The sequence below is a fragment of the Panthera leo genome, chromosome D4, assembly GCF_018350215.1.
Source record: "Panthera leo isolate Ple1 chromosome D4, P.leo_Ple1_pat1.1, whole genome shotgun sequence".
NCBI classification, from domain to species: Eukaryota; Metazoa; Chordata; class Mammalia; order Carnivora; family Felidae; genus Panthera; species Panthera leo.
Genome location: NC_056691.1, coordinates 86,913,824 through 86,931,517, shown reverse-complemented (window position 1 = coordinate 86,931,517; position 17,694 = coordinate 86,913,824). Strand labels below are relative to the sequence as shown.

Below are 17,694 nucleotides of genomic sequence, written 5' to 3'. Positions count from 1 at the left end.
AGAGGAAAAAATAAAAAGATGAGACTGGAGGGTCTAGAAGAGGGCCCCAAGTAAATGCCTAGCCACCCTCAGGGAGAAGCCCTTCTAAACGCAGGGCAGCCCCAGGCCACAGGCCACTGACCCCGGCATGCTCTTCCCCCAGCATCGAGCCTTCCAAGAGCAGCATCATGCCTTTCCGGGCCCTGAAGAGGCCACTGCAGTTCCTTGGGCTCTTCGAGACCTCCCTGTGCCGCCTCACACACATTCCCGCCTACAAAGTGAGAGGGAGTGGGGGAGGGGAGGAATAGGGAGCCCCTGGACGAGGGAAGGGGTTGGGCTGGGGGCCCCAAGGGGTCTGCCCTGGAGCTAGAGGCGGAGCTGGGATCCAAGGATCCCACCGCGTGGCATCTTCCAGTGGTTCTGAGCATGTTCCGTTCCCAGGTAAGTGGTGACAAAAATGAGGAGCAGGTGCTGAATGCCATTGAGGCCTACACGGAGCACAGGCCTGAGATCACCTCACGGGCCATCAACCTGCTTTTTGACATCGCACGCATCGAGCGCTGCAACCAGCTTCTGCGGGCCCTGAAGGTCAGCCCTGACCCCAGGGGTCCTCGGTCTCTGGTCCATCCCTGCCTGGCAGGTCCTGGACTTGGCTGAGCCGTGTCCCCAGAGCTCCCGTCCCTCCTCCACTCGTCCTCCTCATCCCCAGGACATCGGCAGTCCTGCCCCCTGAACCCCAGCCCCACGGTGCCTCATTTGTCCCGGCACCAGCCTTGTCCCAGCAGCGTGGGGCTACCCTAGTTTCTGTCCCCAACCCCTCACTTCTCTCAGAGAACAGAGTCGGGGTAAGCTGCACCCCAGAGGCCCATCCGAGCCCCCTTGCAGAGCCCTAGGCATGGCCCTGTACAACCTTAACAGGACTCGCCAACCCAGGCCCGCACCCTGTCTTCATACAGCTGGTCATCACGGCCCTCAAGTGCCACAAGTATGACAAGAACATTCAAGTCACAGGCAGCGCTGCCCTCTTCTACCTGACCAATTCTGAGTACCGCTCTGAACAGAGCATCAGGCTGCGCCGACAGGTCATCCAGGTGGTGCTGAACGGCATGGAGTCCTACCAGGAGGTGACGGTGAGCCCCCTACCCGTGACGGCCCCGCATGCTCTGGCCCAGCCGCCCCTCTTCCTGCTCGCCTCGTGCCCCAGCCTCACCAGCCGGCTTGCAGTCCCTCAGGGGGCCGTGCTTGCTCTCACCCTTTATTGCCTGGCGCTGTACTGCCCCCCTCGCCACCCCCCTTACCCACGGCATCACTCCCAGACTCTGGGACCTGGCATTCAGGGCCTCTGTAACCCGGCCCCACCTGACCAGTCCGTCACCACTGCCACCCTCCACCCAGGGATCCTGTTCTCCTGCCCCTGGGCCTCCACTCATGCTGACTCCTCAGCCCTTCTGTAACACTTTGCTGGGAGCTAATTTTTTTTTCCCGAGAGCTGCTTTTATTATACAAGTAACAAAACTATGGGGGCACCTCGCTGGCTCGGTCAGTAGAGCATGTGACTCTTGATCTCAGGGGTGTGAGTTCAAGCCCCACACTGGGTGTAGAGGTTACTTTTAAAAAGTATACGTTTCTGGGGCGCCTGGGTGGCTTGGTCGGTTAAGCGTCCGACTTCGGCTCAGGTCATGATCTCACGGTCTGTGAGTTCAAGCCCCGCGTCGGGCTCTGTACTGACCGCTCAGAGCCTGGAGCCTGTTTCGGATTCTGTGTCTCCCTCTCTCTCTGCCCCTCCCCTGTTCATGCTCTGTCTCTCTCTGTCTCAAAAATAAATAAACATTAAAAAAAAAAAAGTATACGTTTCTAAAAAAGAAAAATAACAAAAATTTCTACTGTAGAAAAATTATAATTACGGATATAAAGCAAAAAAAAAACCCCATAATCCCACCACCCAGAATAGCCACTGTTGCTGTTGAATACCTATTGTTCAAGATTTAGCCTGTGCATGTTTACTTAGTAAATGGGATCATTCTGCACTCACTGTTTGTATCGCGTGGATTTTTATTTCAACAGTGTCTTCCGAATGTGAACATTCCCATAATCGACCAATATTTTTACAACCAGAATTTCTTACATAATGTTTCTCTTATGCTCACAAAATTAAGACATCTAATGCTTAGAAAACAAACAAATTCAAGCACAGCTGACCTTTGAACAACACAGGTTTTAACTGCGTGGGTCCACTTAGATGCCAATTTTGACAAAGACAGTGCAGTGCTATCAGTATATTTTCTCCTTCTTATGATTTGCTGTCTTTTTTTTTTTTTTTTTTGAAACTTCGTTTTTAAAAGCTTATTTTTTTGAGAGAGCACGTGCGTGCTCTGGCTCATGCAAGCAGGGGAGGGGCACAGAGAGAATCCCAAGCAGGCTCCCTATTGTCAGCTCAGAGCCTGACGCCGGGCTCGAGCTTATAAACCTTGAGATCATGACCTGATCCGAAATCAAGAAGTCAGTTGCTTAACCGACTGAGCCACCCAGGTGCCTCCCCCACCTTATGATTTTCTTACTAACGTTTTCTTTTCTCTAGCTGACTTCGTTGTAATGCTACAGGATATAATACACATAACATGCAAAATATGTGTTAATCAACAGTTAATGTTATCACTAAGGCTTCAGGTCGACAGTAGGCTATTACTGGTGAAGTTTGGCGGGGAGTCAGAAGTTGTATGTGGATTTGCAGCTGTGCGGCAGCCAGGGATGGGGGGTTTGGGGCCCTTAACCCTCAAGTTGTTCAAGGGTCAGGCGTACTATGAAAACGTGTCAACTACGAAATGAAAGTTGTTCACAATCCAGCTCTCCTCCACCCCACAGCTGGGTTTAACCATTGTTTTGTAATCGCTGGTGCCCGAATGGTGTTCAGTGTCCTCATCCAGGGAAGGTCGCTCCGGTGCTGACTGTGTGTTAGAGCTGGGAGGCGGTGGCCAAGCCCCATCCCCACAGAGTGGCAGGACGGGCCTGCCCAAAATGTCTGGGCTGCAGGTACTGAATCAGCGCCATGGTTGAATAATTAGGTTGCCTTTTTTATTTTTTGCTATACCAAATAAGGCTTTGCTGACCATACTTAATTGATTATTCTTATAATACGTGACTGGGAATTGCAGGGACAATGGGTAGGTGTATTTTCAAAGCACTTGGGATGTATTCTCGAATTATCCTCCAGAAAGGCTATGGTGGCGATGTAGCCTCTGCAGGGAGGAGAAGGCCCACTCTCCCACTGCCTGCCAACTCCAGACTTGAGAGCAACTGATACACTGAGATTGATTTTATAATCAGGTCAAAGGGGTGTCTTTTTTTTTTTTTCTTGACAAAATGCTAGTTGAAGATCCCCAAATTAATAAACTCTATCAAAGAAATGAAAATTAAAATAACAAGAAATTATATTTCATCTTGAGAGACCAGTGGTCCCCAACGTTGACAAATGTCAGGGGAGAGCACTTTTGCATGCTTCCCACTGGTGAGGTATGAACCGTACAGCCTTTTTGGAAGGCAACTGGCAGAATTTGCCAAAACTGTAAATGCACCTGCCTTTGGGTCTAGGTATTCCACAGTTGAAATGTTTTTAGAAGGAACCAGAATGTTAGCAATAGAGAGACCTAGAAAAGTAACATACAGTCCACCCACACAATGGGATATTATGGTCAATCTGTACGTCCTAATGTGGAAAGATGTCCAGTGCATGTTGATAAGTGAGGAGAAGTTTCGGACCAATATGTATAATATCTTTTTTGCCTTTCCTCTCCCCCAAATATATATATACGTATATATATATACGTATACGTATATATATATACGTATATATATATATATATATATTTGTATTTGCATGATAGAAAAATCTAGAAGGACGCACACCAAACTTTTAATAGCAATTTCTTCTGGGGAATAAAGGGAGAGACTAACTTTTGCCCAAATAGTACTATTTGAACTTTTTACGGTGAGTAAGTATTGCTGTCGTAACTGAAAAAAAAATTTTTCTCAAATTAAAAAACATATGTGTTTTTGGGGAAAAAAAGACAAAGAGTTAACTAAGGGTGGTACCCTCTAAAGTACGATGATCTCCCAAAATCTAATGAGAAAGGATGGCAGCAAATTAAATTATAAGCAAATGCCCTGCGAATACTTTAAAAAAAAAAAAAAAAGGCCACAGATAACACAAAAAGAAATAGAAGATGTCAAGCAGCTTGAGGCCTCCTCCTCTGCCGGTGGGTCTGTAAACTGGTACGGCCACTTTGGCAGATAGTCTGGTGCTACCTGGTAAAGTTGAAGACGTGCACGCCCTGTGGCCCTGAAGCCCTGCCCTGGCGCCTGTGCCGTAGAGAAGCCCATGTACGTGGAGGCTGGGATGCGTGAACCAAACACTGAAGCTGCCGAGCACCGAAGCCCCCCCCGGATGTCCACCAACAGTGGGATGGACGAATAAATCAAAGTACCAGACCGCAACGGAAGGATGAATGCTTTTCAGATACTTATAACAACACCGTTGACCTGGCACACTACGGTTGAACGAACATAAGCAGGATGCTAGAGAATGTTCCATATGGAATAGCAGGGATAGTAGTTCTCTCTAGTGGGGAGGAGGGCTTCTGATCAGGAAAGGGACCTGTGGGGATTCCCGGGTGCTGGCAGGGTGGTGACAAAGTTGTTGGAAAGCTTGTTTGCTTCACACGTGCTTGTAAAAAACTATACATTTGTGTTTTATGCCCTCTTCTGTATGAAGATTATATTTCATGGTTTTGTTTTGTTTTGTTTTGTTTTGTTTTTTAATGTTAAAAAAAAAAAAAAGCCCTGTAGTCTCCTCTTTCAGAAAGCCTTCCTGGACCAGCACAGCTCTGGCTAATCCCACACCTCTAGCGAGCCCCTGGAGTCCAGCTCCTGAGTCTGACCCTGACTGCTTCGCTTGTCTCCCGGCCCGGCCCCAGGTCCAGCGGAACTGCTGCTTGACTCTCTGTAACTTCAGCATCCCCGAGGAGCTAGAATTCCAGTACCGCCGGGTCAACGAGCTCCTGCTCAGTATCCTCAACCCCACGCGGCAGGACGAGTCCATCCAGCGTATCGCCGTGCACCTGTGCAACGCCCTGGTCTGCCAGGTGGACAACGACCACAAGGAGGCCGTGGGCAAGATGGGCTTTGTTGTGGTGCGTGCCCGCGGGCTGCACCCCCTTCCCTCCCTCCCCGCCTTCCTCTTCCACAGCCCCCCTGCCTACCGTATGAAGGATTGAGGCCAGACCCAAGGAAGAGTCTCCTAACCATGAATGTAGCTCATGTGCCTGGAGATTTCCTCCGCCTGGAACACTCTGGCATCTTCTCTCGGCCCCTCCATCCGTCCATTTGGTCCCACTGTCCAAGCTGCTCCTGGCTCCTCAGACCAGGTCCCCTGTTAGGTCTTTCGGACTGGGGTTAAATAAGCCTCCGAGGGACTGCCTGCTTCACTTTGGCCTCCCCACTGGGTTGTGATTCTGCGGGGAAAGACACCGTGCTTGTTCCCGCTTTCGTGGTGACATCCCCAGCTCTTCCTACTGTGGTACCTGGCGCACAGGGGGGCGGATAAGTATTTGCTCGGGAATGGGAGGAAAAAATGAAGCAGAAGCATCTAGTTTCTTCATCTCACTTATTGCTGGCTAGGCTGGAGCCCACACAGGGGAGGGCCAGGCCCAAAGCTACGTTGGGAATCGGGGTCGAGCCAGGACTAGCCCCCAGGCCTCCTAATGCTAATGCCAAGTCTGTGGGTTGCCCTTCTTCAGACCAGATAGGCGAATTTGGTCTTGTCAGGATGGATTAGCCAAGAACGGAACCGCTGTGCTGACTCTCCCTCCATCTTGGTTCCGGGAGGGACATGGTAGCTCTTGAGCCCTGGTCCCCTGCAAGTTCTCTTCTCTGCCCACAGACCATGCTGAAGCTGATTCAGAAGAAACTGCTAGACAAGATAGTAAGTCGAGTCTTCATGAAGCTACTTTGCCCCTCCCTTAGCCCATGAGGGGACGGTCGGCCCCTGGAGGAGACGCTTATTTTGTTAGGGGATGCCCTCATGGGTGCTGGGAGCCCGCGGGGCCCCACAAGCGGGCCGTGCTGAGCCCTCCGTTGCCTTCAGTGTGACCAGGTGATGGAGTTCTCCTGGAGTGCCCTGTGGAACATCACGGACGAGACGCCGGACAACTGCGAGATGTTCCTCAACTTCAATGGCATGAAGCTCTTCCTGGACTGCCTGAAGGTACTGCCCGTCTCCAGCGCCAGCGGCCTCCTTGGCCACCCACGTGGCCGCTCTTCTGTCCCCGGGCCTCCCACCAATCATATCTGCCAGCAACCCCTCTCCCCAGAGTTCCTGTGGGAGGTCTGACTCACAGGCCCACCCCCTCTCTTAGAGCCCTCCCTCCAAGGGAAAACCCAGCCCCATCCGTCTTGGCAGTAATTTCTAGGCTGCCCGCGGTCCAGCTGGGGACCACTGAGGTATCAGCTGGACAGAATTTTGTCCAGTAGATGGCTTTATTTTATTTTATTTTACTATTTATTTGGATGGTATTTTTAAGTAATCACTACACCCACCATGGGGCTCGAACTCACAACCCCAAGATCAAGAGCTGCACATTCCACCCACTGAGCCAGACAGGCACCACCAGTAGGATGGTCTTTTTTTTTTTTTTTTCTTATTTGTTTTTTTTAAAGTGTGTTTGTTTACTTTTATTTTTATTTTTTTATTTTTTTTTAAACGTTTATTTATTTTTTGAGACACAGAGACAGAGCATGAGTGGGGAAGGGGACAGAGAGAGAGGGAGACACAGAATCTGAAGCAGGCTCCAGGATCTGAGCTGTCAGCACAGAGCCCCAGGCGGGGCTTGAACTCACGAACCATGAGATCATGACCTGAGCTGAAGTCAGACGCTTAACTGACTGAGCCACCCAGGCGCCCCAAAAGTGTGTTTATTTATTTTGAGACAGAGAGAAAAACAGTGCGTGAGCAGGGGAGGGCAGAAGGAGAGGGAAAGAGAATCCCAAGCAGGCTCAGCACTGTCAGTGTGGAGCCCATCGTGGGGCTTGAACCCACTAACCATGAGATCATGACCTGAGCTGTAATCAAGAGTTAGATGCTTAACCGACTGAGCCATCAGGCGCCCCAGAATGTTCTTTAAAAACAGGGGCTCCTGGGTGATTCAGTTGGTTAAGCATCCGACTTCAGCTCAGGTCATGATCTCACGGTTAGTGGGTTCAAGCCCCGTGTTGGGCTCTGTGCTGACAGCTCAGAGCTTGGAGCCTGCTTGAGATTCTCTGTCTCCCTCTCTCTGCCCCTCCCCGCTTGCACTCTGTCTCTGTCTCTCAAAAATAATGTTAAAAAAAATTGGGGGGTGCCTGGGTGGCTCAGCTCGTTAAGGGTCCGAATTTGTGGTTCGTGGGTTCGAGCCCCATGTCGAGCTCTGTGCTGACAGCTCAGAACCTGGAGCCTGCTTCGGATTCTGTGTCTCCCTCTTTCTCTGTTCCTCCCCCATTCACACTCTGTATCTCTCTCTCTCTCTCTCTCTCTCAAAAATAAATAAAGATAAAAAATTTTTTTTTTTAATTTAAAACTCATCCTGGGGGTGCCTGGCTGGCTCAGTCAGTCGGTAGAGCATGTGACTCTTGATTTCAGGGTCGTGAATTCAAGCCCCACATTGGGCATAGATCTTACTTTATTTTTTTTAATTTTTTTTTTTAACGTTTTTATTTATTTTTGAGACAGAGAGAGACAGAGCATGAACGGGGGAGGGTCAGAGAGAGGGAGACACAGAATCTGAAACAGGCTCCAGGCCCTGAGCTGTCAGCACAGAGCCCGACGCGGGGCTCGAACTCACGGACCGCGAGATCATGACCCGAGCCGAAGTTGGCCGCTCAACCGACTGAGCCACCCAGGCGCCCCAATAGATCTTACTTTAAAAACAATAAATAAATGGTAGCAATTATTAAACAAATAAATAAAACACACTCATCCTCTATTTTCTTGCTCTAGTTTCTATAAAGTTTCCCTTAAACTAATATTTTGAGCTTTGGTAAATAGAACCTTGTTTGTCCTATTTGCAGTTTTATAGGTCAGCTCTCCACTCAGCCTTTGATTTTGTGGCAAGGAGTCCCCACCATTTTAATCCCGTATAGAATGTACCCAGGACTGTCCTAGGTGCACTAGAAGGTATATGGCCAGCCTATTGTTCCCCTTCTTTGTCCAGTCGGAATGGCCAGACAGATACCCATCAAGTTTCTAGGTTAACAATACCAGATGCTAATTAAGTACTAATTGATGTGGCCCTAATGGCTCTCATTTTGTCAGGAATTCCCAGAGAAGCAGGAACTGCATCGGAATATGCTAGGACTCTTGGGGAATGTGGCAGAGGTGAAGGAGCTGCGGCCCCAACTAATGACTTCCCAATTTATCAGTGTCTTCAGGTTAGTATTTCTTTCCTTTCCCTTTTTGCCTTTGCTGCCAGGATGCTCAGAGCTCTTAGTCTATGCTGAGTTGCGGTAATTGCTCTTAGCCTAGGTTTCTGTTAGAAATGTCACCGATGGTTTCTTTCAACCCTCCATAATAGTCCTCTTGTAACTGTATCTTAAGCGATCTCAGATCCTAACTTTTAGAAGTCACCTGGGTATGGATAATAGGTGATAAATCAGCAGGGCATCTGGCATCTGGTTTGTAAGCTGGGGTCCAGCCGCTGGGGTCTGAAGAGGGACTTAGAGGGGTTTTTCTCTCCTCTCGGCAGCAACCTGCTGGAGAGCAAAGCTGACGGAATTGAGGTTTCGTACAATGCCTGCGGTGTCCTCTCCCACATCATGTTCGACGGGCCTGAGGCGTGGGGCATCTGTGAACCCCAGCGGGAGGAGGTGGAGGAACGCATGTGGGCAGCCATCCAGAGCTGGGACATCAACTCACGGAGAAATATCAATTACAGGTGCGGAGTGAGGAGGGGTGGGGCGTGCGAGTGGGGACCATTTGGAGACAGGATGCTCGTTCCCAACAAGGTCTGGTGAGAACTTACCTTTCTTCTAGTTGGGGTCAGGCCTCCCTGAGGAACAGTCCACACAGGGCACACATCTCACCCATAAAGCTTGGTGCGTGTTTCATGCACATCAGCACCTGCGTGAACCCAAAGTTTCCTGCCTACAGACATTTGATACATGCATATCTGTGGGAAGAAAAAAGAAGAAGAAGAAGAAAAGACAGACGCACAATAGGAAACAAAACAGGAACCGTTCATGAGCTCAGTCCCTGAAAGGACCTCTACTCACAGTGTAGCACCCCTCTTCCGGCAGTTTCCCTCTGCACGGATTTAATTCTGTGCAGTCCAGCGGGCATCAAGTCTTCCTATCTTGTGACTGAATTTCCAGCCACAGGGTATGGGACTCGATCACTTTCTATGTGCAGATGGGCCGTCTTGTACTGACTGACATTGACGCTGAAAACCCACGTTGGGAGGAAGGGGCTCATGCTTGTGGCTTTGCCAATTACCGTCATTCCCAAGGAGAGATGGAATGAATCACTGGGCCAGGGCGTTTGCACATACATTTTTCAGGCTTTTGGACCATGAGTCCAGATGGCGCATAGAAGGCCCTTCTAAGAAGTGTAGGGACGTCTGGGTGGCCCAGTGGGTTAAGTGACTTCAGCTGGGGTCACGATCTCATGGTTCATGAGTTCGAGCCCCACGTCAGGCTCTCTGTCAGATGGAGCCCACTTCGGATCCTCTTTTCCCCCCGCCTTTCAAAAATAAATAAACACACTTACACCAAAAAGGCCGTTCTAAGAAGAACAGTCACACTTCTGTTTCTCAGGGTACATCTCCCTGCCTCCCCCAAGACTGGGTCTTTCCTTCTTGCCAAGGCCTCTGTTTCTGCACCACCTAATCTGTGTTCCTCCTACCTCCTTTACATGTCCATGCGCTTGACCTCTCTTACAAGGGAGCTCCCTTTGTGGAGCCTGAAGTGTGCTGATGGGCCAGATGCCCCTGAATCTGTTGTATCCTATTATCCTGCTTGTGGCTTGTCTCTAGGACCCTCCGGGGAGGAGAACCCTTCAACAAGAGAAGATGCACTCCCCCAACCCCTGGCATGGGATGTGACCTTGATTTTTCTTTCTACAGGTCGTTTGAGCCAATTCTTCGTCTCCTTCCTCAGGGCATCTCCCCTGTCAGCCAGCACTGGGCCACCTGGGCCCTGTACAACCTTGTGTCTGTCTACCGTGAGTACCACTCGTCCTTTGGTCAGACACAGGGACGCTCCCCTGGCTGCAGGCAGACTTGCCCTCAGGGAATTTATAACCGGGTGAGGAACACTAAGAGCACACAGCCCTCTTCTTTCCAGAATCTTTGGGACGCCCCAGCATAATGGCTGGCCTGGCCTCATCACCAGAAGCAAGCCTGGCAGGCCAGATAGCCCATCCAGAGCTCCCAGACAGCTTTCTTAATGCTTCCTGCTTCCAGACAAGTGACTAGTCAAAAATCTCCATGCCTTCTGGAAGATGGAGTAAAACCAACCCAGACAGAGAACTAACCCCTGAGGAAACAGACTTCCCAGGGAACAGGAGAGAACTTTAAAACAAACCTAACTTAATTCCGCAAAGAGAGTCCCAGCCTCCCATAGAAGCGCCTGAACCGTCCTCTGCCCGGTGGCTTTGGGTGGAGGACAGAGTTGCAGCCCTGGGAGACCTTGATGACAGGCCAGGTTTGACCCTCGTTGTCTTTCTTACTGGTCATGTGACCTCACACGGGTTATTCAACCTCTCTGGGCCTCGGTTTCCTCATGTTTAAAATGGGATAAAAACAGGATTGCTGTAAAATGAGACATGTGACGTGCTTAGGACAGTGCTTGGCCCATACCAGCTCTCCAATAAGCATTCGCCTTTTTCATTATTACTTGAGGCTAGCTTTACCAAAAAATAGTACCTTCCCTCAAAAAGCAGTGTAGTACAGAGGAAAGAGCCCTGAGCTGGGACCCCCTTGGACAAGCCTCTGTCTCTCTGAACCTCAATTCTTTCATCTATAAAATGGAGGGCTAAAAATAGCTCCTACTACATAGAGCTCTGTGTGTTGGGGGTGGGGGTGGGGGGCCCACTGAAATGCCCGTGTTCTCCACAGAGTGTAAAGCCCTGGATACCGAGCACTAGAATGTTCTTTATCGGCATGAACTGTGAACCCAATAATAGGAAGGAGTGGTAATTTCAACCTGGCTGGTCACCAGTATCACCTGGTGGTATTTTGTTAAAAATGCAAATACAGGCTCCTGGGTCTGTTGAATCAGAATCCCTGAGGACAGGGCTTAGGAATCTGTATTTTTACAAAAGTTTCTCAGGGATCGGAAGCCACTGGTTTGGGTGACATTTCCCATTAGGGTGAGCCGTGGAAAGAAACGTGACTGCGTACCAAAGTAGCCTTTTCCAAGGATTCACCCCTTGCTCCCGCATTGGGCCCAGGAACTCAGGCCCTTGGGGGTAGGCACAAGCATGGCTCCTCCTGGGTGCAGCAGTGTCCTCACCAGCCTGGGTCTTCACCTCACCCCTCTGGGAGGGCAGCCCTCACAGCAAGGGTGGATTCTGGGCCACAGGTTGCGGGAAGACCTACCCTGACCACCTGCTGTCTGCCCTCCCGCAGCGGACAAGTACTGCCCCCTGCTGATCAAAGAAGGGGGGCTGCCCCTTCTGAAGGACATGATCAAGATGGCCACCGCTCGGCAGGAGACCAAGGAAATGGCCCGGTAAGAGACGGGCAGTGTTTCCACTTGCAGCCTTGGTTTGGGGGAGTGGGGGACACTGCGGGGAGCCCCCCCTGGGGGCTAGGAATGGCTGAGATTCCCAGGGGCAACTCAGGAGTTGAGTGTGGAGGTGGACAGTGTACCAACGTCCAGCGGGGGCCTCCCTGAATGTCATTTTGGCCAGTGTGGCTGGAAACTAGATCATCAAGCTCCGAACAGAGCATCATTGCCCTCGTCTGTCAGCTTCATTGTCTTTTACTCCCGACGAATCCCGTCCTCTCATTACTGGCCCTTAGCAAGTCAGGTCGAAATCATCATTATTTATTTATTTTTTAAACATTTATTCGTTTTTGAGAGACAGAGAGTGAACAGGGGAGGGTCAGAGAGAGAGGGAGACGCAGAATCCGAAGCAGCTCCGGGCTCTGAGCTGTGAGCACAGAGCCCAATGTGGGGCTTGAAGCCACGAACCGCGAGATGGTGACCTGAGCCGAAGTCGGAGGTTTAACCGACTGAGCCACCCAGGCCCCCCAAAATTCATCATTACTTTTGGCCAAAGAACTTCTAACTAAAGAGAGGATGCAGTGTGGTGGAGGTCACTGTAGAGACCTGGCAGGCAAGTGTAAGTGGGTTTCCAGGTGTGAAGGCCCTGCCCATGGCAGAGCTTCCGGGCCCGGCTGCTGTGCGGTTTTCATGACTCTGTCTGGCCCCTCAGCAGCCCTGGTCCCGCACCCGTCAGCGCATGAGCGGCTCTCGGGGATCCTGCACATGGCAGTCAGCAGTCCTCGCTTTCTCCGGGATCCATTCCAGAAGGGAGCCTGCTTGCATTTGCCCCAGCTGTAAACACGGTGTAGAACCAGGAGCATCAGGGAGGAGGGCCTGGAGCTCAGAGGCACCCAAACAAGGACTCCCTGGGCTGCTGAGGGCCGTCTGTTTCTGCAGTTTCCCGTGGCACAGGCACTTCATAAACATTCACGGACAGATTTGTCTGAGTTTGAGAATGGTAAAATGAGTGGTTCTCAAACTTAATCTCCCTAAAGAATCACCCGAAAAGATTGTTAAAAATCTACAGGCCCACCCTTTCTTTCCCAGTGGGTCTGGGAGCTATCAGCAGGGATCCCAGGAGATTTGAAAAGCTGGGTAAAACTGGCTCATAAACCTACCCCGGTCCCTTTGAGCATCTCTGTAAGACCTGAGATGTGTATCCGAGCTAGCCGGCCCATCTGAAGCAGGTGTGAGTGACGCTAAGAGGGGGAGCTCAGGAGTCACTCCACCCATCCTGCCCCTGTCCTACTCTGGGCGCCTCTTCAGCATTTGGAGGCTGCCGTGAACACGGCTCCCGGCCCCTGACCGACCCAAAGGCTTAGTGTTGAATGGGAAGGCCATCTGGGTCCAGGGTGATTCTACTAGGGCAGTGGTTCTCCAGGATCAGCCCGGGGCGGGGGGGGAGGGGGGGGGTGGCGAGAGACCGGGGCCCTGAGCGCCAGTGGTAGTTCCTGACCGCTGCCCTGGGCCTGGCCTCTGCAGGGTGTCAGGGGCCCTCGTGTAGGGACGGTTGCCCTGGCCCCCACCCGGTCGCCTCAGACCTTCAGGCGAATCTGACACGCAGGCAGTTTGGGGTCCACTGGTAGACTCTGGGGAAGAAAAAGGCCCGGGTGTGCGGGGGGAAAGTAAAGAAGGAAGACAGTGCTCAAGAAAGGAGCAGCGGGTTGGGAAGGTCAGGCCTGAGCCGATGCAGGGGAGCCCCTAAGCGCAGAGGCTCTGGGGCTGAGGGGGGTGGGGAGGAAGGGGGGGGAGCACAGAGCACCGATGGTATTTGTGGCCACAGGGACCGTTGTCCTGGGCGTTCCTCACGGGTCGGCCGCCCCGCCAGCCCCTTGAAACGCATCACCTCAGTCAGCATCAGCATCACCGCTGACATTCGCTCACAAATACAGCAGCCTCGTCAGCTGGGAGGGGCTGGGCCCAGCCCACCCCGAGGCCGCCCCCTGATCCTCTCTCCCCCACGGTCTCCAGCAAGGTGATTGAGCACTGCAGTAACTTTAAAGAGGAGAACATGGACACGTCCAGATAGAGGCCTCCGTCCCCACGGCCGCCACTGCTCTGGACCACGAGGCCAGGAGGAAGCTCTCAAGCAGCCCAGCGGGCAGACCCCCACCGGGGAGCCTTCCGCTGGATGAAGGGACACAGGGGGACTTTTGCACAACCGACGCTTTTCCTTAACATTAGTGAGATATATATATTATATATATATTATATATATATATATTATTTTTTTTGGTTAGGAAGTGTGAAGTTTTGTGTGTATGATTTCTGTACAAAAACAAAAGAAACACTCCCTGAGTCCTCGCAGCTTCCTTGGCCATTCTCAAGCCCCAACTCCAAGCCTTCATCGCTGCCACTCACTCTTGCCCCCACCCCCGACTAAATGCCTCTAACGTTGTGAGAGTCCAGTCCTTTCCCAGTGACCTCAGACCCTGGCCTCACTTCCCATGAGGAGAGGCAGCAGGCTTTTAACAGCCCACTCCAGCACCCCAACCCACCCCCCAAAGCCTGAGAACCCCCTCTGGGCTCCTGGGTGTGGCTGATGGCGTTTGGGATGAAAACTAGCCCCACTGGGTCTCCCAAATGCCTTGGTGCTCCCGGCCGTGGGCCATCTGGGGCGAGGAAGTGAGTGCTCAGGCCCAGGCAGCCCCGGCCCCAGAGGACCCTCAGGAGCGGGGCTCACAGCGGCCCCGCTGTTCTCTGGCCGGGCCTGCCTGAGGCCACGCTGCTACGGAGGCTGCCTCCTGGTCTCCCACCAGGTCCCAGGCTACTGAAGGCCCCAGCCCAGGGCTGGTCAGAACTCCGGCAGATTCCACTGCCTCTTCTGCCAAACAGATTCAGCACCTGCCCCAGCCCTGGAAGCCAGCACCTCTGGGACCGGGGCTTGCCCCTCACTCCCCAGCCCTTCGCCTGCCCGCAGTACCCATGGTGCCCAGGCACCCCACCAGCAGAACTGAGCCGGCCTCATTCGCCTCCCCCACCCGACCTGCCCCGCTGCCTGGAGGAGCCCACCTGTCTCTCTGTGAGGCGGGAGGTCCCCACTCCAGCCGGACCCGCAGCAACAGCTAACTGCCTCCAGACCAGCACCGGGCACAGCCTGCAGTGGCCCCGCGTGGCCCTTCCGAGCCTCTCCTCCCTGTCCCCAGGCTTTACCTCGGGAACCTCTGTGCCGTGTTTCAGAGAAGTGTGAGCCGCAAATGTATCTCGAAATATCTTGTGGTCCTCCCTTGACGTAACTCCGAATTGCTTCTCGTGAGACAGGCGGTGGTAAGGATGCCCTTCCAGAACAAGGCGCTGGGGGAGCAGGGCCGACTCTGCAGGCTTCCCTTCGGGGATGACCTTTCTTCCTTCCTCCTTCCCTGGGCCTGTTTTTGGATTCCTCTAGCATTTCTGCCTCCAGGCAGGACAGGCTGGATGAGCAGCCCCCGGGAGAGGCACCGGCCTCCCCTGAAGTCTGTCCCTGCCAGCCCTGGGAAGGGGCCGGCCGCCCCGCGCTCCCCCAGCTTGGCAAACAGGCCACATCTGCCCCTCCCTCCATGCTCACATGGCCTGAGCCAGACCCTGGGCAGAGCTCACATTGCATTGCTTTACCACCCGGGGCCTGAGTAAATGTCTGTACTTTGGGATGTCACAGAAATACATTTTTGTGCAAAGTGGAGAAGAGCAGAGTGTCGTTTTTGCAGAAGGGACGGGGTCCGGAGAGGGGCTGTGGCCAGTCTGGGCACTGGGCCTAGCGAAGGGACCTGCGACAGGGAGGGTACATCGGGTCGATCTGTGTGCCCGGCCTGGAGGCCCTGTCAGCTGCAGCCTGGGGACAGGTGGCAGATCGGGCTGAAGTTCCTGCCTCCTCTGCGTTCTCTCCATGCCCCCGTGCCGACCGACACTGGGGTACAGCTGGCAACAGCCCAACAGGGCCCCTGCCCAGGGTGGTTGCGTCTGATTGTAGAGACAATGTTATGTGTGAGATTATGCCCCGGCTTGCGGGGAGCAGGGAGCAGAGAGGGCGCCCCTTGTGGGCTGGTAGGAGTGGAGGGGGGCCCTGGGGAGACTGGAGTTAGCAGGACAACAGTGCTGCAGGGACAGAAGAGCTAACATAGTTTCTGATAGCTCAAGGCCTCAGCCCTAAGATGACCCCGGCCCCCCTTGTTTTAGCCCCCCACACACCCCGTCTTAGAGCATTTACTAAAAAGGGCCTACGGTTGCGAATCCTTCTGTTCCTTTGAAATGTATTTGTATCATCTACAACTCAGGAGACCTGAAAGCCATTCCTTCAAAGGAATGTTTGGCCTTCAAAGGGTAATGCTCAGGAAGGATCAGGCCCCCGTTTCCTGGTCCGTGTGGGAGGACAGGCACCGAACTTCAATTATTGCCAGCTAGCACACACAGCTGGCCTAATCAGCATTTACACTGAGCAACCCTTTGTAATTTTTCACTTCCCCCAATCTGTTCAAGCCACTGCTGTTCCCTCTCTCCACTCCCTCAGGCTCCCTTTAAAACACCCAGTCACCTGGGCGTTCAGAGCCGCATTCAGTTCGCACAGCAATAACATATTACTGATAAAATCTGTCCTTACCACTTCAGTGTCCGACTTTGTCTGCCTCTGACACCAGCACAGGGCCTGACTCCTGGAAGCTTCAGGATTATTTGTTTCCACTCAGCACACTAACTCACCCGTTGCAGTAACCAAGATTGACTTACACGTGAAAGTCACACGACTCAAATACCTACCCAGGCTAGTCAAAGGTGGGAGGGAATTCACTGACTGATGCAACTGGGGACCTAGAGTTCATCTCAGCTTCAGGAACAGCTGGATCTGAGGGTCCAGTCAATGTTGCTAAGATGTCTCTCACTCCCTCTTTCGTTACTGCTTATCTCTATGTCTCTATAAGGTGGCTTCATTCTCCTGCCACAGTCTGTCTCCACATAGTGTAAAGACAGCTGCCAGCTGCCCTTATATCCTATTCTTTAAGCCTGAGATCCAGAAGAATGCCCATTTCTCAGCATTTATACAGTACTCTCATAGAATGATCCTGATTGGCCCTGCTGAGTCACATGTCCGCCACCTAGCACCAATCACTGGGGACATTAAGATAGGGAACCAAGTTGGGCCCTCCAGTCACAGGCCCACGTCTCCTATCAACCTGTAGAGTGTGGGACACAGTTTCTCCAGAACCACGTGGAATGGGGAAGAGTCAGTTCCCCAACAGAAAAAGGGGTGCCGAGCTGACAAAACAGCAGATGTCAGAAGAGCATACTGCGTAGGATCTGTTGGAGAAAGAAGGTGGATGTTGGTATCCTTGAGAGGTGTGGGTGGAAAAGGCAGGGCAGCACGGGGAATGCTCTGGGGACCCAGTTGAAGGCGTGTGAACAGTGAATGCTGATGAGGTTTCCTCTGAGAAGAGCCTGAAGCCTCCAGTTGGGCAAGTCCTTCTGGCAGGGCGAGGTGTTGGCTTATAGCAGGGGAGAGGTCAGTGCTAGACACTTTACTTGCATTATTTAATCCTCCCAACCACCTTAGCAGGGGGGTGCTACTACCAATCCCCACTATATAGACAGAAAACAGAGCTCAGAGTGGCTCGGTAACTTGCCCGAGTTCACAGTACCTCTGTGCTGGTATTTCTGACTCCACTTCGCCCCTTCTACCCAGGATCTGCACCACGGATGACCGCTTTGCTCTCGTCCCATTTGCAATATCTTTTTTTTTTTTTTTTTTTCAAGGTTTATTTATTCTTGAGAGACAGCGAGCACAAGCAGGGCAGGGGCAGAGAGAGAGAGAGAGAGAGAGAGAGAGAGAGACAGAAGCCAAAGCAGGCTCCAGGCTCTGAGCTGTCAGCACACAGCCCCACGTGGGGCTGGAACCCACAACGTGATACCATGACCTGAGTGGGAGTCAGAGGCTTAACCCACTGAGCCAGCAGGCGC

At 52.4% G+C, this 17,694-nt stretch overlaps 1 protein-coding gene across 2 annotated transcripts in view; it reads left to right on the top strand.

The window, feature by feature from the left end:
• The window catches only part of ZER1 (zyg-11 related cell cycle regulator), a 31,902-nt gene extending 16,474 nt beyond the window's left edge, over nt 1-15,428 (top strand). Inside the window, exons 6-16 of one of the 2 annotated variants that reach the window (XM_042911908.1) lie at nt 143-257; nt 421-567; nt 936-1,103; nt 4,950-5,165; nt 5,915-5,956; nt 6,119-6,238; nt 8,321-8,436; nt 8,751-8,939; nt 10,125-10,222; nt 11,631-11,733; nt 13,744-15,428. In XM_042911908.1, coding sequence (XP_042767842.1) covers nt 143-257; nt 421-567; nt 936-1,103; nt 4,950-5,165; nt 5,915-5,956; nt 6,119-6,238; nt 8,321-8,436; nt 8,751-8,939; nt 10,125-10,222; nt 11,631-11,733; nt 13,744-13,801 — 1,372 coding nt within the window. In that variant the 3' untranslated portion in view covers nt 13,802-15,428. Of the gene's footprint in view, nt 1-142; nt 258-420; nt 568-935; nt 1,110-4,949; nt 5,166-5,914; nt 5,957-6,118; nt 6,239-8,320; nt 8,437-8,750; nt 8,940-10,124; nt 10,223-11,630; nt 11,734-13,743 lie in introns of both variants that reach the window. The other variant, XM_042911907.1, reaches the window with a different exon arrangement.
• The last annotated feature ends 2,266 nt before the right edge of the window (nt 15,429-17,694 follow it).